Here is a 17,544-nt window from a genome sequence, read left to right on the forward strand (position 1 = left end):
GATCTCACTGCTCCTCCCCCCACCCCCACTGCCCCTCAGTCCGCAGTCCCCTCCTCCCACTCAGCAGCACTTACAATCTCTAGCAAAAAATCTAGATCCCACCTCCTAATGACCTAGGCTTCAAAACGAAGTTTGACAAAGAGTAAAAAGGAAACACAACCTTTTACACTTATTTTGTTTTAAAGGAGAAAAGGAATAAATGACAGCAGATAGATGGAAAACCCAACCAATAAATATGGGCACAGGGGTGTATGACTCTCCCCTGCAAAACGCCAATCAGAATATTGCTGGGGGCCCAGAAATAGCAGCTGTACCTTCGGGGCCACCTGAATCCCAGTGTCTTCTACTGCCCGGTGACTGGAAGTCAGTGGACCGATGAATAAATTAAACATTCAAATCAAGACAGAATCAACAAACCAGGTATCTGTTCTCTCGGCCTCTTCCAAGATGTCAAAGAGAAGGCCTTGACGACCAGTGTGGATACAACGTGGCACGAGATCTTCGCATCTGGCCCAGGCTGTGGACTCACCCCTTCCCTGCTCGACCTGGAAATCCTTTCACATTCTCTCGCGTTCCCATGGAAACCAGTAATATGGAAGGCTACACAACAGTACGGGTAGAACACACCTGCCTTGGGGTGCCTTGGGGGAACGTGGCTTCCAACTAAAGAGGTGAAATTGCTGGGGTTTGAAGATGTCAGTTATAAACAGAAATTTTCTTTAAAAAGTACCAGTTTACATGTAAACTATAAAACACTTTAACTATAAAACGTAGCCAGAAATATGCTTAAGTATCCACAGTCAATTATTTAGTTTACGCATTTTAAAATGTGACTCTCTTGATATCTTAGAAGCCTAACAGCATTTTACAGTAGCTAAAAACATATATACTTAACATGTGCATTTGAAAATCACATTTGATTACAAAACACAAGGAATAATCTCTTCCTTGGTTCCACTTTTGTTGTAAAGATTACCTATTTTCAGAGTTCACTTAAGCAACAGTGACCAGGGTGTGCATTAATCGTTACTTTCAGCCCACACAGAGTTCATAGTCTTTTAAATCCCAAGATCAAGCTGGCTACATGATTTCAAAAAAGGCTAAAACCAGGATGAATGCCCACATTTGAGGTAATTATTGCCATCAGGTCACAGTTTGTGTAAGATAATGTATCTAAAACCTTCTTTAAAAAAATCTTTAGGTGTTCTGTCAGAATTCCAGAATACCTATTGAATGAAACCAACCAGGATCTCAAATTCTGATCAGCTGGGTTTGCTTCCAATGGAATTTAAGTTCTAGAAGATTCTAGAACTTGTGTAAACTACCTAAGAATTTAGGCAAACATGCCTGGAGCCAGTCAATAAAGTAGTTTTTAAAGTAAAAAAGAAACGAAAACCCCACCCCAAACAACTGAGGAGATGTTTCATAACAAATGGTGATAGTTTTCTAAAAAATTAAAAATCTAGTCCTAAATCATTTCTAAATTCTCGCCACCTTTCAAGCAAAGTAAAAATCTTCTGTGTTACTATTAATCTCATACCTCGGCAAGAGACTCTCCTTCCTTATCTCCTGAAAGTTGGCTAGTTTTTCTCAGTTCACACAACTGTTGCTTTCCATTTCTTTGAGAAGACTATCTCGAAAGAAGACTTTGTTCCTCTTTCTGAAAGTCATCTTGTCTTTCTCCTTCTTCTTTTTCTTCTTCTTTTTTTTTTTTTTTTTTTAAGCACAAAGAAAACAGTTCCTGGACACCAGACCCACATACGGTATTTACAAATTTGGTGTGAATCCCGCATCTGGTTCTACCCAGAGCTGAAGAGTGGATCGATTACAGAGACCAGAGTTGTCATATTTATCAGTGCAGTAAAAAATAGCATTTTGAAAAAAATATATACCTTTAGTATTGCCTTTCTAGAATTAACTATAAGCGAGAAAAAAAATTATTTTTTTTTCAAAGAAAAGAACACTTTTTTTTTCTTCACTCTTATAAGAGTTTGTTGTAGCAGCACTACTAAAGCTAATTGGTACACTGGAAAGGAACAGAAAATGAACTCTACTATGAATCAAGAAACTCCCCTAAGATTTTCTCTAGAAGTCAAACTAATTCTGTCCCTGCTGTTTGGATCCAATTCAGGACTCTCTCTACACACAGACCTTCTGCTGAGTTCCACGCATGGGGCAGGGGTGGCGTGGGGCGATGTTCCTTCGAGACCTTTCTTCGCTCACACACCCAGAAGACAGCCGAGGCTGGTGTCTGCGAGCTCGGTTCTGGAGCTGGGCAGGCCCAGGTTCAAGGCTAGGCTCCCCTACTAGCTGCGTGATCCTAGGCTGGTTACCAGCTCACCAAGCCAGCTACCTCATCTGTAAAGGGACTAGTACTGCCGATTTCATAGGGTCGTTATGAAGACGGAAGGAAATGGGATAAACATGAGCGACTGTCAGAACAGTGTTTGGCACACAACCAATGGGAACATCATTAGGTGGTTCATCAGAAACACGAGGCCACTTACTGATGCTAATTTAAGAAGTGAAACAAATTCATATTTTAGTAAAGGTCTGATTAACAAAAAATTTCACTAGAAACTTGGGGATTTGGGGCCACCGTGGTATTTTCCTTAACACATGCTACTTTCTTAGAGGGTCAGCTGTCTCATCAACTCCTTCCTCTGTAAATGGGGGAGGGGGTGTCGTCGATGGCATGGATCTGAGGGCGCCACGAGCTCACACAGGGCTTGGCATGAGCCTGGCACACTGAAAGCATTCAGCAAATGGCGGCTCTTATTCAGTGGAGGGATGTGACAAGTTTTACCAAGAAGAGACAGTCAACGTAGCATTCTAACGCAAGGGCCTGTGATTAGGGGCTCTCGAAGGCTTGCAGGAGTCAAGCTGGGGCATCAGGAAGCTCCCTGCTGGTAGAGGTACCCTGAGCAAGCGTGCCCCACAGGAGGGTCGCTTCTCTGTAAATTCTCACTGGGTCTCAAGGGAAGAACTGGCTTGGAGCTGGCTCTCCCGGGCTTCTGGAAGCTGCAGGAAGGATGTGAGCAGCCTTTCCTAGGTTGGGTCGCTCTAGTGAGCAAGGGCGCCGAAAGCCTTCAAAAGGTTTCTACTGCGTTTAAATGTCATTTCACCGTCTCCACTTCTCCACTGAGTCCAGTCTGTGGAGATCAGAAGTGAGAGTCCTAAGGCAGCAAAGCAGAAAAGTACTGACACCCCGAGTCCGGCCCCAGCGTGCACCTGACCCCGATGCGGCCGCACCTCCTGGCAGAAGGTCTGCTCTGGCCGATACCCGAGGTAACGTGAGGTTAGTTAAGCCCACAGATCCGTGCGGCGCCTCCAGGTTCCCAACAGCAGCAGCATTTAGGGTTATGAACCTCCACTCCTCTTACAAGATGAGCACAGTTTTAAAATAAATGCAAAAAAAAAAAAAAAAAAAATCCAAGTCAGGATAGAGAGGAAAGAGAAAGACAAATGGGATCGCATCTCTGACAAAGTCATTATTGCCGGGAGAGGAAGGAGAGGAACGCCACTCTGTCCATATCTGGGGTGTCTTTGAGAAGGGTTCTTTGGCTAAAGAAAGGAAGACTTTCACTTTCCTTTCCAATTTGGTTAGGACAGCTCGGGCCTGCTCAACTCTGAGGCTTCCCCATCTGAAATCTGCAAGACACACCAGAAGGAAAAGACAGAGAAGAAAAGGGAGGGAAGCATGCACGGCCCTGGCGCTGGCATATTTCTTGGCAGAATTGCTTGGGCTGGCGTTGAGCGGCACCCGGCGAGACCCGCGACCTGCGGAAGGAGCCCCCGCCTCTCTGCTGCGCCCTCCCTGCTGTTTGGGGGCACCTTGCTTTCCTCTCCTCTCTGTTTTCTGTCCCAGCAGCTACTGAACAGGCCAGTGAGAGCCCCACATCCTACCCCGCCCCCAGCGCCAGAGAACCCGGGATGAAAGCTGGGGCGAGCCCATCGACGCAACGCGTTTCATCAACCACAGCCCATCAGCAATAGTTCCTTAAGCCTCCTCATCTCCTTCCTCCAGTTTCCAAGAAAGTCTGCTCCACTCACTCACACGCACTCACACAACCCAAATCCTCCACCGCAAGCTTGTTCAAAAATGAGTGTTTGCAACTCCAAAGATCTGGTCAAGGGAAATCCGCCTGTTAGCAGCTGGGCTGATCTCACCTTCCCTTCCTTCCATCCCACAATCTGGTGTTTGGGCGGGTTGAGTGTTCCAGGGTGAAGAGGACAAGGCCAGCTGGCTCCCACAGCCCGCCAGCCACTCACCGCCAGTAAGGCCAGAATGCAAATACAGTCCAGGAGACAACCGCTGGTTTACCCCAACCCTTCTCTTCCCTCTGAACTCGATCAACCACGTGTTCCACTTCACAGTATTAACTGGCACCAAGCCTCAGACTCTCCCACCCATCGGCCTGCTCACCCCTTTCCTTGGAAACAGCCAAAACATCATGAAAGAGGCACTAAGCGCAGAGATACGGGTGCAAATACCCAGAGGGGTCTGCAAGACCCCACCGAGCAGAAGCAAATCGACCTGCGGTTCCTAAGGCTCCAGTTATGAGGTTCTCCTTGATGGTCCTTTTCAACCTTCCCTTTTAGCCTTTACCACGTTTCCTCAGTAAAGAGGGATGGAGCCAATTCCAGAGCAGATGATATTCTAAGTTATTTGTGATCTAAATAAGGACTAGGTCGGCATCCCTCTACTTGAGAGCTGGGTCTTAGGGACGGGCAGCCTTTTATTCATCCTATTTGCCGGGGCGGCTCGGAGTTGGAGGGCAGGATGGGAGTTGGGGCAGATGCCCCTGCGTGGGCAGGGGCTGGCCTCTCCCACTGGGGTCTTCTCCTGGGGCTTCGGAACCACAGCTCTGTGCTTGGCTGGAAGAGGAAGGCAGATAGCGACTCGGGGAAGGCGCTAATGTTTGCTGAGCGGCTCTGGGCTGGGCATGGCCTGGCGTCTCCCTTCATTAGCTTCAGTGAAGCCCGCCATTCCAGACCTTCCTTTACCCGCCCGGGGCCCGGTAGTTTCTGGGTTTGGTGGGCAGCGTGTGGGCACCTCAAGCTGATTTAAAAAGCCCATGGCACACAGCACCGTGCCCTAAGGGGCACAGTTGGAGCCCCGTGGACCTGGCTGCGAGGCCCCACTGTGCCCCTCCGTCGGCCAACAATTTCAGGGGGGCAGCAGCCTGCAATGTCCAAGGAGCTGCTGGACTTTTGTCAGTGTTCCTCTGGCCTCCTATTAACCCTCCACCTTTTTTTTTTTTTTTTTGGCTCCATAGTTTGTCCCTACAATTGTGTGCTGAGAACATGTACCGGGGTTTGGGGGGCACTGAAGAAGTGGGCAGCGTGGTTAGTGAGAGGAAGGGAGGCTGACATTTCCCAGGGGAAGGTATCACCTGCCTAGCACCTTCCATCAGCGTGTTACCTCCAGTGGCTTCTAGGAGGGGACAGTTATCTCTGCACTGAAGGATGTAAGCCACACTCCTGGTGTGCTGATGGGAAAAGGGGGGACATTTGGGAAAGGGGCTGAGTCAGCTCTGGGCAGAGGGGATTTTTTTTTTTTTTTTTTTGCTTGACAGGTCAGTATCAGATGCGAGGCATGCCCAGGATCTATTTAGCAGGTTTCAGAAGCGCAGGGAATGTGGGAGAGGACCACGGCTAAGGGTTCAGCCCAGGAGATGCATCCTCAGATCTCCTCTCAGGCCACTGAGAATCTAGAAAAATACAGTATTGATGGTGACCATGGACCATGTTGTCCAGAGCCCAATTTGACCTGTGTAGACATAAAGGCTTTGATTCTTCAAACTTTTGTTCTGTGGTGGATCTTTCTTGACAGCTTTTTTCCCAATTCCTGGATCTTTCCTTTCCTCTTTTTTGTTTTTTGTTGTTTTTTGGTCTGACAAAACTAGACATCTGCATGTCCCTCCTGTTTACTCAGATACTCACAGATATAATAAAATAAATTTAAATATTAAAGAGAAAACACAAAGATACTTGGAATAAATGTGCATTTTAAAACCCCAACTAAAATATCAAAATGATGATTATGATAATAATTACAATGGTAATAACCAAAATAATTAGTACAATAATATTATCTTTATGAGCAGCATGAAACTTTCATTCCTGATCTGGAAGAAAAGGAAAGAAAATGTCAGGTGAAAGAGCAACTTCCAACTTAAGTAGACAAAATAATTTTCTTTAAAATGGAAGGCTATGTTGTCTTTTCCTGTAAAAGATCAGATCTAGAAAGGGCTGGAAGTGAACTGTACAAGGGGGTCCAGGATGCTACCCAATAAGGCAAAAATGCTGGCTCGTTTGCAGCCAAGACTCCTGTAACTGGGCGCAGGAAGATCGGACGGGGCACTGCTGCCCTCCGGATGCCAAGAGTCCAGAACAGAGATGGTTCCCCAGGCTGGCGCGGCTCTGGGAGCACTCTGGCTCACATGTCCTCCAAAGACTTTCCTCCCCTCACTCTCTCTGGACGGGCCATGTTTCTGTTGTCTCAGAACGACGGCACTTCCCCATGTTCGGATAAAGACGTATTGATCGTGGCACCACGAGGACAGAATCTTGTCCTGCTGCAAACGGCTCCCCGGCAGGCCCGCTGGGTACCTGGGGCTCTGCCCGAGCCTGCCCTGCCTCGAGTGGGACATGGTGTCCTTCCTTCCTTCTGGCCTAAGGCCGGGACTAGGCTGGGTCCAACCTGGGGACCGATTTCTTTGTAGGATAAGTAGAATTTATGCTTGGAGAGGGGAAATTTCCAGAGTTATTTCACATTTCACAGCTAAGAGCTAAGGTAAGGGCTTGGCTTCGTTACTGAATTAGGTCGGATATCACGATAAAAACATCTTTCACAGTAGATCGATCATTAAGGGAGACCATAGAACGAGGAGAGAAAGTGAGGGAGGACGAGGACGGACTGCTGTCCGAAACTGGGAGCCATCTCTCTGCACCTCGGAAACTTGGCTTTGGGGTCAGTTAAGGACTCGGCATCAAGAATCAAACAATTAGGACCACCCTTTCAAGTCCCACTGATGACCAGATAGCGTTCCCCAACATTCACGTATTTTAAGAATAATTTGCTATGGATAGAGTGACCCCTCTGCCCTCACCCCCACCAGTGTTCAAAGCCTGAGAAAATTTCCAGAATGTATCAAAGGTGCAAAGAGGGCAAAGGGCAAATTTCCTTGGAAACTGAACTGCCCATGGGAGTGTTTTCCAAAGTGCAGTACAGGACCACATGGTTACCCTCATAAATGTCCCTCCAGCCTCTGCCCACCAGACTCCTCAAAAACCAAAAACGAAGGCGTGCCTTGGGTAGGCCTGGGTAACTCGAGGAACGATTCAGCAGCAAACGACGGCTGATGGTTGTCTACAGAGGGAAGGACCCGGCAAAACGGTGAGAGCAAAACACAGCTGGTGGAACCAGAGGAGAGGGGGCAGGGCTGCGAGAGTGAAGCGCGCGGCGAGTCTGAGAACACGGGGCTGGGCCGGGTACCAGGCCTCCTCTCCACCCCGCAGACAGCGACAGGAAGGCTGTGCCAGGGCTGGAGGCGGAAGGCGGCTACTCTCCTTTGATGCTTCTACATCGGGAAGGAGGCGGCTGCCCGGCAAGGCCAACATTCCTAAAACAGAGATGGGACCTCCGGTCCCAACGAATGGCAGAGCCACGCCCCCCCCAACCCTGGGGGCAGAACTGGGTGAGGGTACAGGGTGGGGAGTCTCTCTTGCTCTTTCTCCAAAGTAAAAGTCATCCAAAGCCATCACCATCGTCGGATTCACCCACCACCATCCATCTCGCACATCTCTTTCCAGATCCATGGGCTCTTCTAGCCCCTGACAGCTGCCTGACACCCCTCTGCTAGCAAACAGTCCAGGAAAGACAACAGGTATTAAAATAAAATAGAAATTAAACAAAGAAAAAAAAAAAAAAAAGAGGAAAGACCAGAGTAAAATGTTGCAACAGCACAGAAGAAGGGCTGAGATGATGTGACTCGCCTCAGCCGGCTTCTTGGAGTACCGTGGAAGTAAACCCTCAACCGCGTCCCCGGTCGCTAAGGCACTAGGAGGGAAGGATGTAAAACCAAGTCTGCGAGAGCCGGCGGCGGTGCCGGGGACAGGAGCGTGGCACCGCAGACACCCGCGCGTGCACCTGGACCACGGCGCGGGTCACGTGCCTAGGTGAGATCGCTCTTCTTGTGCAATTACACTAAGGAATAGTCTCTTGGTATCGTTGGGGGTGAACACAAAGTAGCACAGACAGGTGCAGACTGCGACATCTACCAGGGTGTCGGCGACGCCGCGGGCCCTACGCTACGTGACGAGGGATGGACTCAAAGAGAAAAGAAATCTTCAGGAAAGAAAAAAAATCATTAATGACATTTGAGGAATATCATTGCTTAGGGATTTACCCAGAGTGCTCAGAAAGAGAAAACGCGCCCTCCTCTCCCAGGGGCCCTCCTTCAGCCTGGCTGTCCCCATCGCTCCCGGCAAGTGGGCCAGATCGGGGCTTCCCCAACCTCGGACCCACCCCCAGATACCAGCCTCCCTTCGGCCACGGCCTGACCTTTCTAGACGGTAGCTGACCCTTTAGAGTTCTGGAAAAATCCCTAATTCTTACGTTCAATCATTAAAAATCTATTGGATTTTTAATCCAATAGATTAAAAATCATATCAGGTGTCCCTGACAGCAAATTCTTAAACGCCACTTGCTGCCATATGAAAATAATCTTTGAAAAATTCATAAAGTTCTTCAAACACTGAGCAGCCCCCCCTCCCCCCCCCCAATTTCTGGAATCTTCCATGGCTCTCTTCTTCTTCTCCTTTCCAGTCTGTGCAGAATGGGTTCGTGAGCTGTGGTTTTTTGTTACTGACGTTTTCTTTTTTTTTCTTTTTCTTTTTTAAAATAAAAAGCATAGATTTCCCCCCCTCCTTAAATCCCTTCCTTTTTAAAATGTTCTCTTCTCCGCTCTCAGTCCTCCTACTTCCTAGTTCAAGTTTCATTTGTGTCCCGTCCCTGCCCCCTGCCCCCCTCCCCTGCCCCGTTTGCATTGTTTCTGTGCGGCACCTTCAGTATAAAAAGCCCAGCTCCCCCCTCGTCCCTCCTCCTCTCCCTCCTCCCCTCTGGCCATCCTCCCTCCCCTCCCCTCCCCTTCCAGTGTTTATATGTAAGGGTACTGGTTGACCTTGGCGGGGCTCAGTGGGTATCCAGTGTAGACGGTGGAGGCTGGAGAGGCGCTGATGTAGGTCTGGTGGGCGAACTGGGCTGGATACTGACTCGGGTGGATGGTGGGCGAGGGCAGGACCCGGGGGCCCATGCTCACGGGGACCTGGTGGACGATGCTGGCTGGGTAGGCAGTGTGCTGCACGGTGTGACGCGCCGAGCCTTGGGAGGCCACCAGGTGGGCCACGGTGCCAGTGGAGCCCAGGGCGGCGGGCGCCGTGTAGGTGTAGAGGTGGGGCTGGGCGGGGAGGTGAGCGGCGGCGGCCAGGTGCGGGTGCACGGTGCCGTGGCTGGGGCTGTTGTGTGGGAAGGAGTATGGCGCCTGGGCCATCGTGGGGGTGATGTAGGCCTGCTGCCGTCGGTGGCTCCCCGTGCGATCTGCGGCGATGTGCTGCTGCGCCTGGAGGGGGAGAAGCACCAGGAGAGGGCTGCGTCGTCAGGGCTGGACACGCGCACGCACGGGAGAGGCCGTGGGGGGGGGGGTGGGAGAGAGGAGGGAGAAGCGGGGAGTGGGGAGGAGAGCAAGGAGGGGAGGAGGGGTCGGGGGGAAGGCGGAGGGAGAGGAGCGGCAGGTGTAACAGAAGACGCCTCCCTCGCGCGCCCGCAAAGTATCAATTAGCCTGGGCTGAGAAGGAAGGCCGTGCCCAGCCATGCTCCAGGCTGGGTGACACTCAGAGCCAGCTGCAAAGGGAACGGGAGCCAGTAGGTCCCCCAAGGGCATCCTGCAGCTGTGGAGTGTCAACAGGAGCCCCTCTTTGAGTGCAGACTGCTTTCTCTCTCACCGTCCTGCTCCCTAAACTGCAGGCTCTCAGAAACTGCGCTGTCTGAAGTCACAGGTACACATGAAGCAGCCCTCTCTCACCTGGAGAACCTAAGTCATGACACAGACGCGGCCTCGGTTTACAGACCAGGGGCACCACTTCCGATGAAGGGCTTCTCAACACAAACTCCCCCTTATCTTACCTCTGAGCTTCTAAGGAAACAGGGCCCGGAGTCCACTTTGCAACTCAGACCCGAGTGACCCTCTACACACAGGCTGAGCACTGCCCGTGGAGACTCTGTCTTGTTTACATTCCCCCTGAATGTCACCCACCTTCTCCGAATCCTCCGGCTCTTTTCCTGGGTTTGAGGTCCCTGTGGGGGGCCTCCTTCACTGTAATGACTCACTAGGCCCAGCATGGTTGGACTATGGGGCCCAGGCGCAGTGTTTTACCCTTTGCTGGGCTGAAAGAGCAAGACGTGGGCCAGCCTATTTTTAAGCTCTGGCACCACATCACTAAGTGCTTCGGAACATCAGACGAGTCATTTTGCTTTGGGCCGGCTCTCTGTGAATCGGGGATCCGCTTTCCCCAAGGTGACCCACAGCAGAACGAGAACACCAGAGGGCACTCGGGGCGCCTCCTGCCGCCACGGGAGGGGCTGAGGCTCCGGGAGGTGGGCAAGGGTCCACCCTGGCGCCCCTGGCGAGCGGCCGTCGGGCGGGCTTACCTGGCTGAGATTGAGAGGCCGCTGCTGCCGGTAGGCAGTGGCTCCAGATGAGCTCCCTGAAGAGTGACCGCTGGTGGAGGTCACGTTGCTGGAGGACTTGGACTTGTAGGAGGACGAGTGGTGACTGGTGGTGACTGTGTTGGGAGGAGGAAAAGGTCACAGGTCCGTCACGGGCCCTCAGCTGCCCGGAAGACCCTACTCCCTGGGGGGCAACAGTGGTCTTCCAAGAACCCTTTCCCGAGACTGGGTGATCACCATTCAGCCGCATCGCCCCCAGACCCGGTGACGACGCCGACTCTGGGCTGGCACCCGGGCTGCGGCTTGTTCCACTGGTTGGGAGCAAACCCTGCTGGACTTTAGAATTACTATCTGGTGACACCGAAAAGCATAAGGAGAGTCTAAGAGACAGAAGGAGAGCTCTCTGCAGCTCCTCGTGTCCCAGCCAGGGGTGCAGCAGGGGGCCATCTGCCGAGATGCAGAGACACGCTGACAGATGCAGCAGGGTACAGAAAACCGAGTCTCAAAAGAGGGACTACATGTCCCAGGGGGGAAAATCACCGGAATAAAATGAATAGGGCGAGGAGGTTTATATTAAAGAAACCATTCTAGTCAATTTCGGTGCTGAGTGGTCTGTGAACACCAGCTCCTGGCAGAGTGGGACTCGTGTCTCCAGGGGACAAAGTCAGAGGACTGTACGCCCGGGTACAGGATGTGCGGAATCAAGTGCGACTCTTCGCCTGCCTCTCAGTGTCTCTCTTGACATCAGACGTTTCTGTGCTGAAGCTCTGTCTAGATCAAGAGGAAGTGATCCACAGTGACTGCCAAGAAGCCTTTGGCACAGGGAATCCAGACATCCGCCAAAACCTGCGCTGTCCTCCGCAGACTCCCCGACTCTAAAACCATACACGTTTGAGGGAGCTGCCCAGAGTGGGGAGTTCAAGAGGAGACCCTGGTAGCTAAGGGAGAACCGGCAGGACGTACACAGGACCTCAGAGGCACGTCTATTTCTTGTGCTGTTCAGCAGAGAATTCAGAAGATTTACTGGGGCTGAGCATCGTTGGGAAACACAAAAGCCTAATATGATATCAATCAGGTACCCTGGGGTCACGAGTGTAAAATGGGCAAATCTGGCAGTTCTCGGGGGTGAAGGATGCTAAGAATGAATGAAGCACACGTAATAAGGGTCAGGCCCTTGACGTAACTGGGATGGATCGATTCTATTACGAATCCCAGGGTGATGAGGTCAAAGTCAAAGAGGAGATGCCTGAGGCTGGGGCCGGCAAGAGAGAATGCTGATAATTGTTGATGGAGAGAAAGCTGAAAAGTGAGGGCAAACCAGAAACCGGGGGACAGGAGACTGGGGAGCACAGTGAAGTCAAGGGGAGCCTTCTCCTCCCCGAGGCAACAGTCCCCCTCAAGTAAAGGGAGAGCTGCCTCACTGGGAAGGGGGCAGCGCGTCCTGAGATCCCAAATCCAACTGTGGGTTGGGGCCCAGCGGCCCTCCCATCCTACCCACTGAAGCGCACCCCTGTCGGGGGGTGCCCAGGAATTCGTATTCTTCACAAGCTTTCCAGAACAGCAGGAGCCAGCCAGGCCTTGGTGGACACAGCTGACCTGCATTGTGGAATCGGGGTCTTGTGCTCAGGCCAAGCTTGGTTAGACCCTCAAAGGCCCTCCAAAGCCTGGGGGGTGGAGGGAGGGGTTCAGGGGACCCATTGTAGGGTGAAGGCTGCAAAGCTACAAATGCTGGCTATCAGGAGAACTCTGTCTCCGTCGATCAGCCATGGTGCCACTGTGCAGGCATCCAACTCTTTCCTGCCCTGCAGCAGATCACCAGCTGTGTCTGCTGCCTGGGCCCAGCTGTGGATGGCGCCTCTCTGCTCCTACGTCAACTCTCTGGGCATTTTGTGGTAATTATATTTGACGGAGAAACTCTGAGTGCAAGGGATCCATAGCGTGAGGCTGCAAGTGAAGAGATCAGAGGGCTTCAGATGAAATGGGTGTGACAGAGCCAGGCTACCGTCATCGCGGGGACAGGAAATGGGGTCAGAGCTTGTCAAGTTGCCAGAGCAGGGGACCCCAGAATCAGGGAGGGGGTCCTGAAAGGGACCAAGAGATTAAAATAGTGATTTCCTCCTGCAGAGAGGAATGAAGTGACCATGGAGTGCAGAAGGCAAGTGCTGAAGGTCAAGTTCCGGAGGCGTATTTCGGAGCTGGGAGGACAGTACAGAGCTCTCTGATCGAGCCTTGCCTAGCTGCTCTCATAGATCTGCTGCCCGGGAACAGCCCTGGGTTCACGGATGGCCCCTGGTGGCCCTGTCTGTACAAGGCGGGTGGGAGAGTGCTTCAATCCCGGGTGAGCCCTGGAGGGCCAGCCGCATGGCTGTGGTGGAGTTAGTTAACCTCTCTGTGCTTCCATTTTCTTATCCGGAAAACTGGGAAAGTAATGGTGACTACATGTAGGGTCGCTGTGGGGATTACATGAGTTAATGCACGTAGAACGCTTAGTATCTGGCACGTGTTAAGCGCTTAAAGGTGTTAGCTGTGTTAACTACGGTTGATGTCTTTATTATTGAGCCCTGTCGCCTGGCCAAAGCGGATGCTCAAGGAACAGGTGTCTGCCCCAAGCTGGGACCAGCAAGTTCTGTTTCCTGGGACTGGGAAACTGGGAGCCCGGGGGTCGCTGGGTCAGGGTGAAGCAGTGTCCAGAGAGCAGGCGTCGGGCCCCCAGTGGCTCAGATCAAGGAGTTCTGGTTCCCGTCCCGCCTGGGACTTAGTTGTTGAACTTCCTCTCGGCCCTGCACCCTTCCAATAAATTCCTTATTTGCCTTAAGGCAGTGCAGAGCTCACTCTGTTGCCTTCCAGAAGAACCTTAACTGACCCAAGAGACCCGAGGAGGCTACGTGAGAAATAGGGATCCTTCCTGAGCCGAGACCCACAGAGGGGATTAGCACTGACAGAAAACGGACCGTCACCTGCACAGCCTCCGTCCTGACCTGACGGGGCTCAGGGAACCCTGGCAGCCCAGCGGAGGTGGCTGAAACGGTTCTCATCTTGGCCGTAAATGGGCCAGCGGGGCCCCAGGAGGCTGAGGAAGGCTGCTTTGCTTGATTCCTCCAAGCCCAGGACAATTGAGCTAACAGAGGATATCAGCGTTGAGAAAGACCACGTTCTGGGGGCAGATCAGGCACCAGAATGAAGTTCCTTCCTGCCCTTGCCTGTCGCTAGAAAGACCGTGCAGCGTGTCCTCACAGGGGAACATAAATCCCTCTTTACACTGGGAAATTATACCATGGGCTTCCCCAGAGACAGTGGCACTAGGTGCCTTAGAACCAGCAGCCTTACTGAGAATAACCTTCCTTTTTTTTTTTGGTTGAAAACATCCCTGAGAGATTCTCAGCCCTTCAGCTGTAGCAGTCCTTGTGGAAATGCAGTGGGGTGAGTGCTCAAAACCGCCACGGGCGGCCCACAGCCCGACGGCTGATGGTGGAAACGGGCAACGGAGCGTGAAAGGTGTGACCTGTGGGCTCCACAGAGCTGCCTCCCCCGCTCTCACCGTCGTGGTTCCCCACAGAAAACTGTTGCATTATGTGGGGCAAAGCTGGCCCTCAGTCCCCTGACCTGTCTTAACTAGGGGGTTGGACTAGTCTTAACATTTCAGTAGCTCTCAATTTTGTCACCTTCCACATTGTGGCGCCAGCACCCAGGCCGACAAAGTTCCGAGCTGTAAGACATCTAGCCTGCAATGATCTGGCCACTGCCTTGCGCATTCTCCACCGTATTTAAAAGGCCAAGGGAAATTCAGCACCAGCTACCTTTCCCCCCCGCTTTATCAATTCCTAGAGGACCTGCGTAAGGTCTATCCGGAGCCGATTCTTATAGACCAGCGTCCTGAAGTGTAAAGGGACGGTTACTACCACAGAGTTCCCCTGAGATGTCCTGGAACGTGGGCATCCTCGACTTACAGCCTGCATCGTCTCCTCCTGTAGGTCTACAGTCTCTCATCTGAAATCCCTGGTGTCACTTTTTTTTTTTTTTTCATGCCGCACTGCGTGGCTTGTGGGATTTGGGTTTCCCGACCAGAGGTCGAACCCGGGCCCTCGGCAGTGAGAGCGCAGAGTCCGAAGCACTGGACTGCCAGGGAATTCCCTGAAATCCCTGGGGTCGGACACTTTTGAAATCAAGAATTTCTGATTTTAGAAGGTCATTTGGTATGTATTCAATATATTAGGTTACCCCCAGTGGAGCCCTGTGCAGTACCACGTAATTAAAAAAAAGTGATTATTTCTGCTACAGAATACTGGGACATTTCACCAAGTGGCACAAGTATGACTCTGACACAAACAGGAATATGACAAAGGTACTATAAATAGCCTCTGGTTAGTTCAGGTCAGGTTTCACCAACTGACTTTGCTGTAAACTTAAAAATCTGGTTTTCGGAGCTTTTTGGATATTAGATTACAGATGAAAAGGAATATTTCCTTCTCTTCCTGTTGGGTAAAAGGGCTGGTCTTGAGGTTTTCAACAACATAGTCTTGAGACCTTCACTGTTAATTAAGCAGGAGAGCCCTTCACACCAAGCTGTGTGCATTTGAGGCTGCGATCTTTATAACTGGGGTACGTGCGGGGCGACCTGAGGACTTGAGGGTGCACGGCAAGCAGAGGTTTGAGGGGTCAATGTTCAGAGTCTCACCTTTCAGATGTATCTTTTCCTAAACAGATGCACCGGCCCTGGGACACACCGGTTCCCTTACTCGCCTTCTCTCTCACATTCACCCTTCTCCCACAATACAAAAGAAAGGCTTCCTTCTCACTCTCCTGAATGTTAAAATGGTGCATTGCCTCCAGGTGTGAGAACCCTAAGGGGCGCCCAAATGGGATAATTCCAGAACAAATGGCTCCTGAGGGACAGTCCCGTGAGAGCAAAGACAAGCCACTCTCAGTAGGAAACACTGAGGGCTGACCAGGCTTGCTTTCGCTCAGGCGACCAACTCTTTGCAAACTCCCTACCCCATCCATCCATCCATTCATGAGATACAGTTTAGAAGTGAGGTGGCCATCACAGGGAGGACCTTTTCTGACAGATGTGAGGTCAGCTCTGGCCTCCTGGGCTGACAACAAGGAGTCTTCTTGACTCCTTCACCTTCCTTGGGTGAGGATCTACTACCACCCGGGGCTTAGTAGCTCTCCCGTAACAAGATGGCGAGCAGCAGGGAACCAGAAAACCAGCCTCCGGAGAGATGCTGCTGGCCGCCCCGGCCCCAAATTACCTGGCCCCAGGCTATCACACTCCACCAGCGCCTCGCTGGCCTGGGTTTTCAGGGGCGGCACGATGATGGTCCGGGGGTTCCCGGTGCAGTGCGACTCCAGGCTCCCCTTGGTGTCGAAGGTGGTGGCGCCGTGCCCGGAGCGGTGCTGCACAGCGTAGGGGCTGGTGATGCTGGAGGAGTCGGAGTAGGGGGAGTCGTGGACCGTGACACAGCTGATGACGTTTTTTCTCTGCTTGGACACAGGGCTGGAGACGGAAAGGGAGAAACCAGGACTGTGAGAGGCTGGGGAGGGAGACACCAAACTGATGACGAAGAGCCTCTCTGTGCTCTGGGGCAGGGGCAGGGGCAGGCAGAGCCAGAGACGGGGTAGGAATGTGACTTCTGCTCTCCAGAACCCTAACGGGGAGGCACAAGTGTCACCAGTCTGACCAGTGGGGGTGGGGGAATATGTGAGGATGGGAGAAGGGGCTGGAGGGGGGCCCACAGAAGCTTCTGGAAATGGGGGCGGGAGAAACTTCTGGGCAGGCCTGGGCTGTCCCCTGTGCAGCCGGGCTCAGCTGACCTACCGGGGAGGTGCGTGCAGCACAGAGCTGTGTGGCAGTGCCCTCTGAGCCACTGGAAGGGCACACGAAAGCAAACAGAGAACCCAGCCAGACCCAGGCAACCTGAGGCCCAGGTGTAGGAGAAACACACCGCTGGGAAGGGAACAACATAAGCTTGTGAGGCTCGGGACCTGGAAGACCCAGCCAATTTAGGCAGGAGGGAACAGGACATCCAAGAGGAACCGGGACGCAGTGAGAGGGACGGGAGAGAGTGAGGCTCTGAGCACGCTGACCCCACACACAGCAGCGACCCAAGACCTCTGAGTCCCCTTCTCAGGAGAGGCCCGGCCCTCCTGCAGCTTCCCCTCTGCCTGGGCGACGATGGGGTGGGGGACCGGCACCACGTCTGGGTGAGGGCAGAGATGCTGAGTCGGTGAGGGCGTGGCTCTGAATCCCTGGTCTTCATCCTATAACTGAGACTTAATACGCTGATAGGGAGGAACTGGCTTTGGATGGCTCTGGGCCAGCACATTTTTTCCGGAGATATTTACGTTTGGTTCCTTTGGGAACCAGTTCTGTCTGCCTCCAAGCTAGTGAGAGGCTGGTGGGATGACGGATATGGAATTTGTTGCTTATTGGGAAGGTTTTAAAAATGGATTTTCATCTATTTTTGTATATTGATCGTCTATTTTTAAGAAATATCGATTGCCTAAATAAGATGGTCAGTTTGCAACTACTTTGCTAAGAGAAGAAGCTGGTATTTATAGAGCACCTAATGCAGCCACAACGCCCCCTCCAGGTGTCTTGCCCAAGGTCACACAGCCAGCCACAGGCCACATTCCAAGATCAATCCTACCACCACTAAGGGCGGCAGAGAAATGAGGGAACTCGAGCCCCAGGAAGTGGGAGGACAGCAGGGCTGCTAGCCTACAAAATGCTGAGGGGCTGGGAGTGAGCCCGCAGGAGGCCTGACGCCCTGCTCCCTGAACCCTGCCCTGCTGACATCTGGGCCAGATAA

General features: G+C 52.2%; 1 protein-coding gene across 8 annotated transcripts in view; it reads right to left on the reverse strand.

Moving 5' to 3' along the window:
- Positions 1 to 9,115: 9,115 nt before the first annotated feature.
- The window catches only part of HIPK2 (homeodomain interacting protein kinase 2), a 185,613-nt gene continuing 177,184 nt past the window's right edge, over positions 9,116 to 17,544 (reverse strand). For 5 of the 8 annotated variants that reach the window (XM_082472871.1, XM_082472869.1, XM_082472867.1 and 2 more), the window contains 3 exons: positions 15,985 to 16,229; positions 10,715 to 10,848; positions 9,116 to 9,626 (listed from right to left, as the gene is read on the reverse strand). In XM_082472871.1, the coding sequence (XP_082328997.1) occupies positions 9,165 to 9,626; positions 10,715 to 10,848; positions 15,985 to 16,229 (841 nt within the window). In that variant the 3' untranslated portion in view covers positions 9,116 to 9,164. The remainder of the gene's footprint in view (positions 9,627 to 10,714; positions 10,849 to 15,984; positions 16,230 to 17,544) is intronic. The other 3 variants (XM_082472870.1, XM_082472866.1, XM_082472868.1) reach the window with 2 other exon arrangements.

Source organism: Balaenoptera physalus, assembly GCF_965194825.1.
Source record: "Balaenoptera physalus genome assembly, chromosome: 8".
Classification (NCBI taxonomy): Eukaryota; Metazoa; Chordata; class Mammalia; order Artiodactyla; family Balaenopteridae; genus Balaenoptera; species Balaenoptera physalus.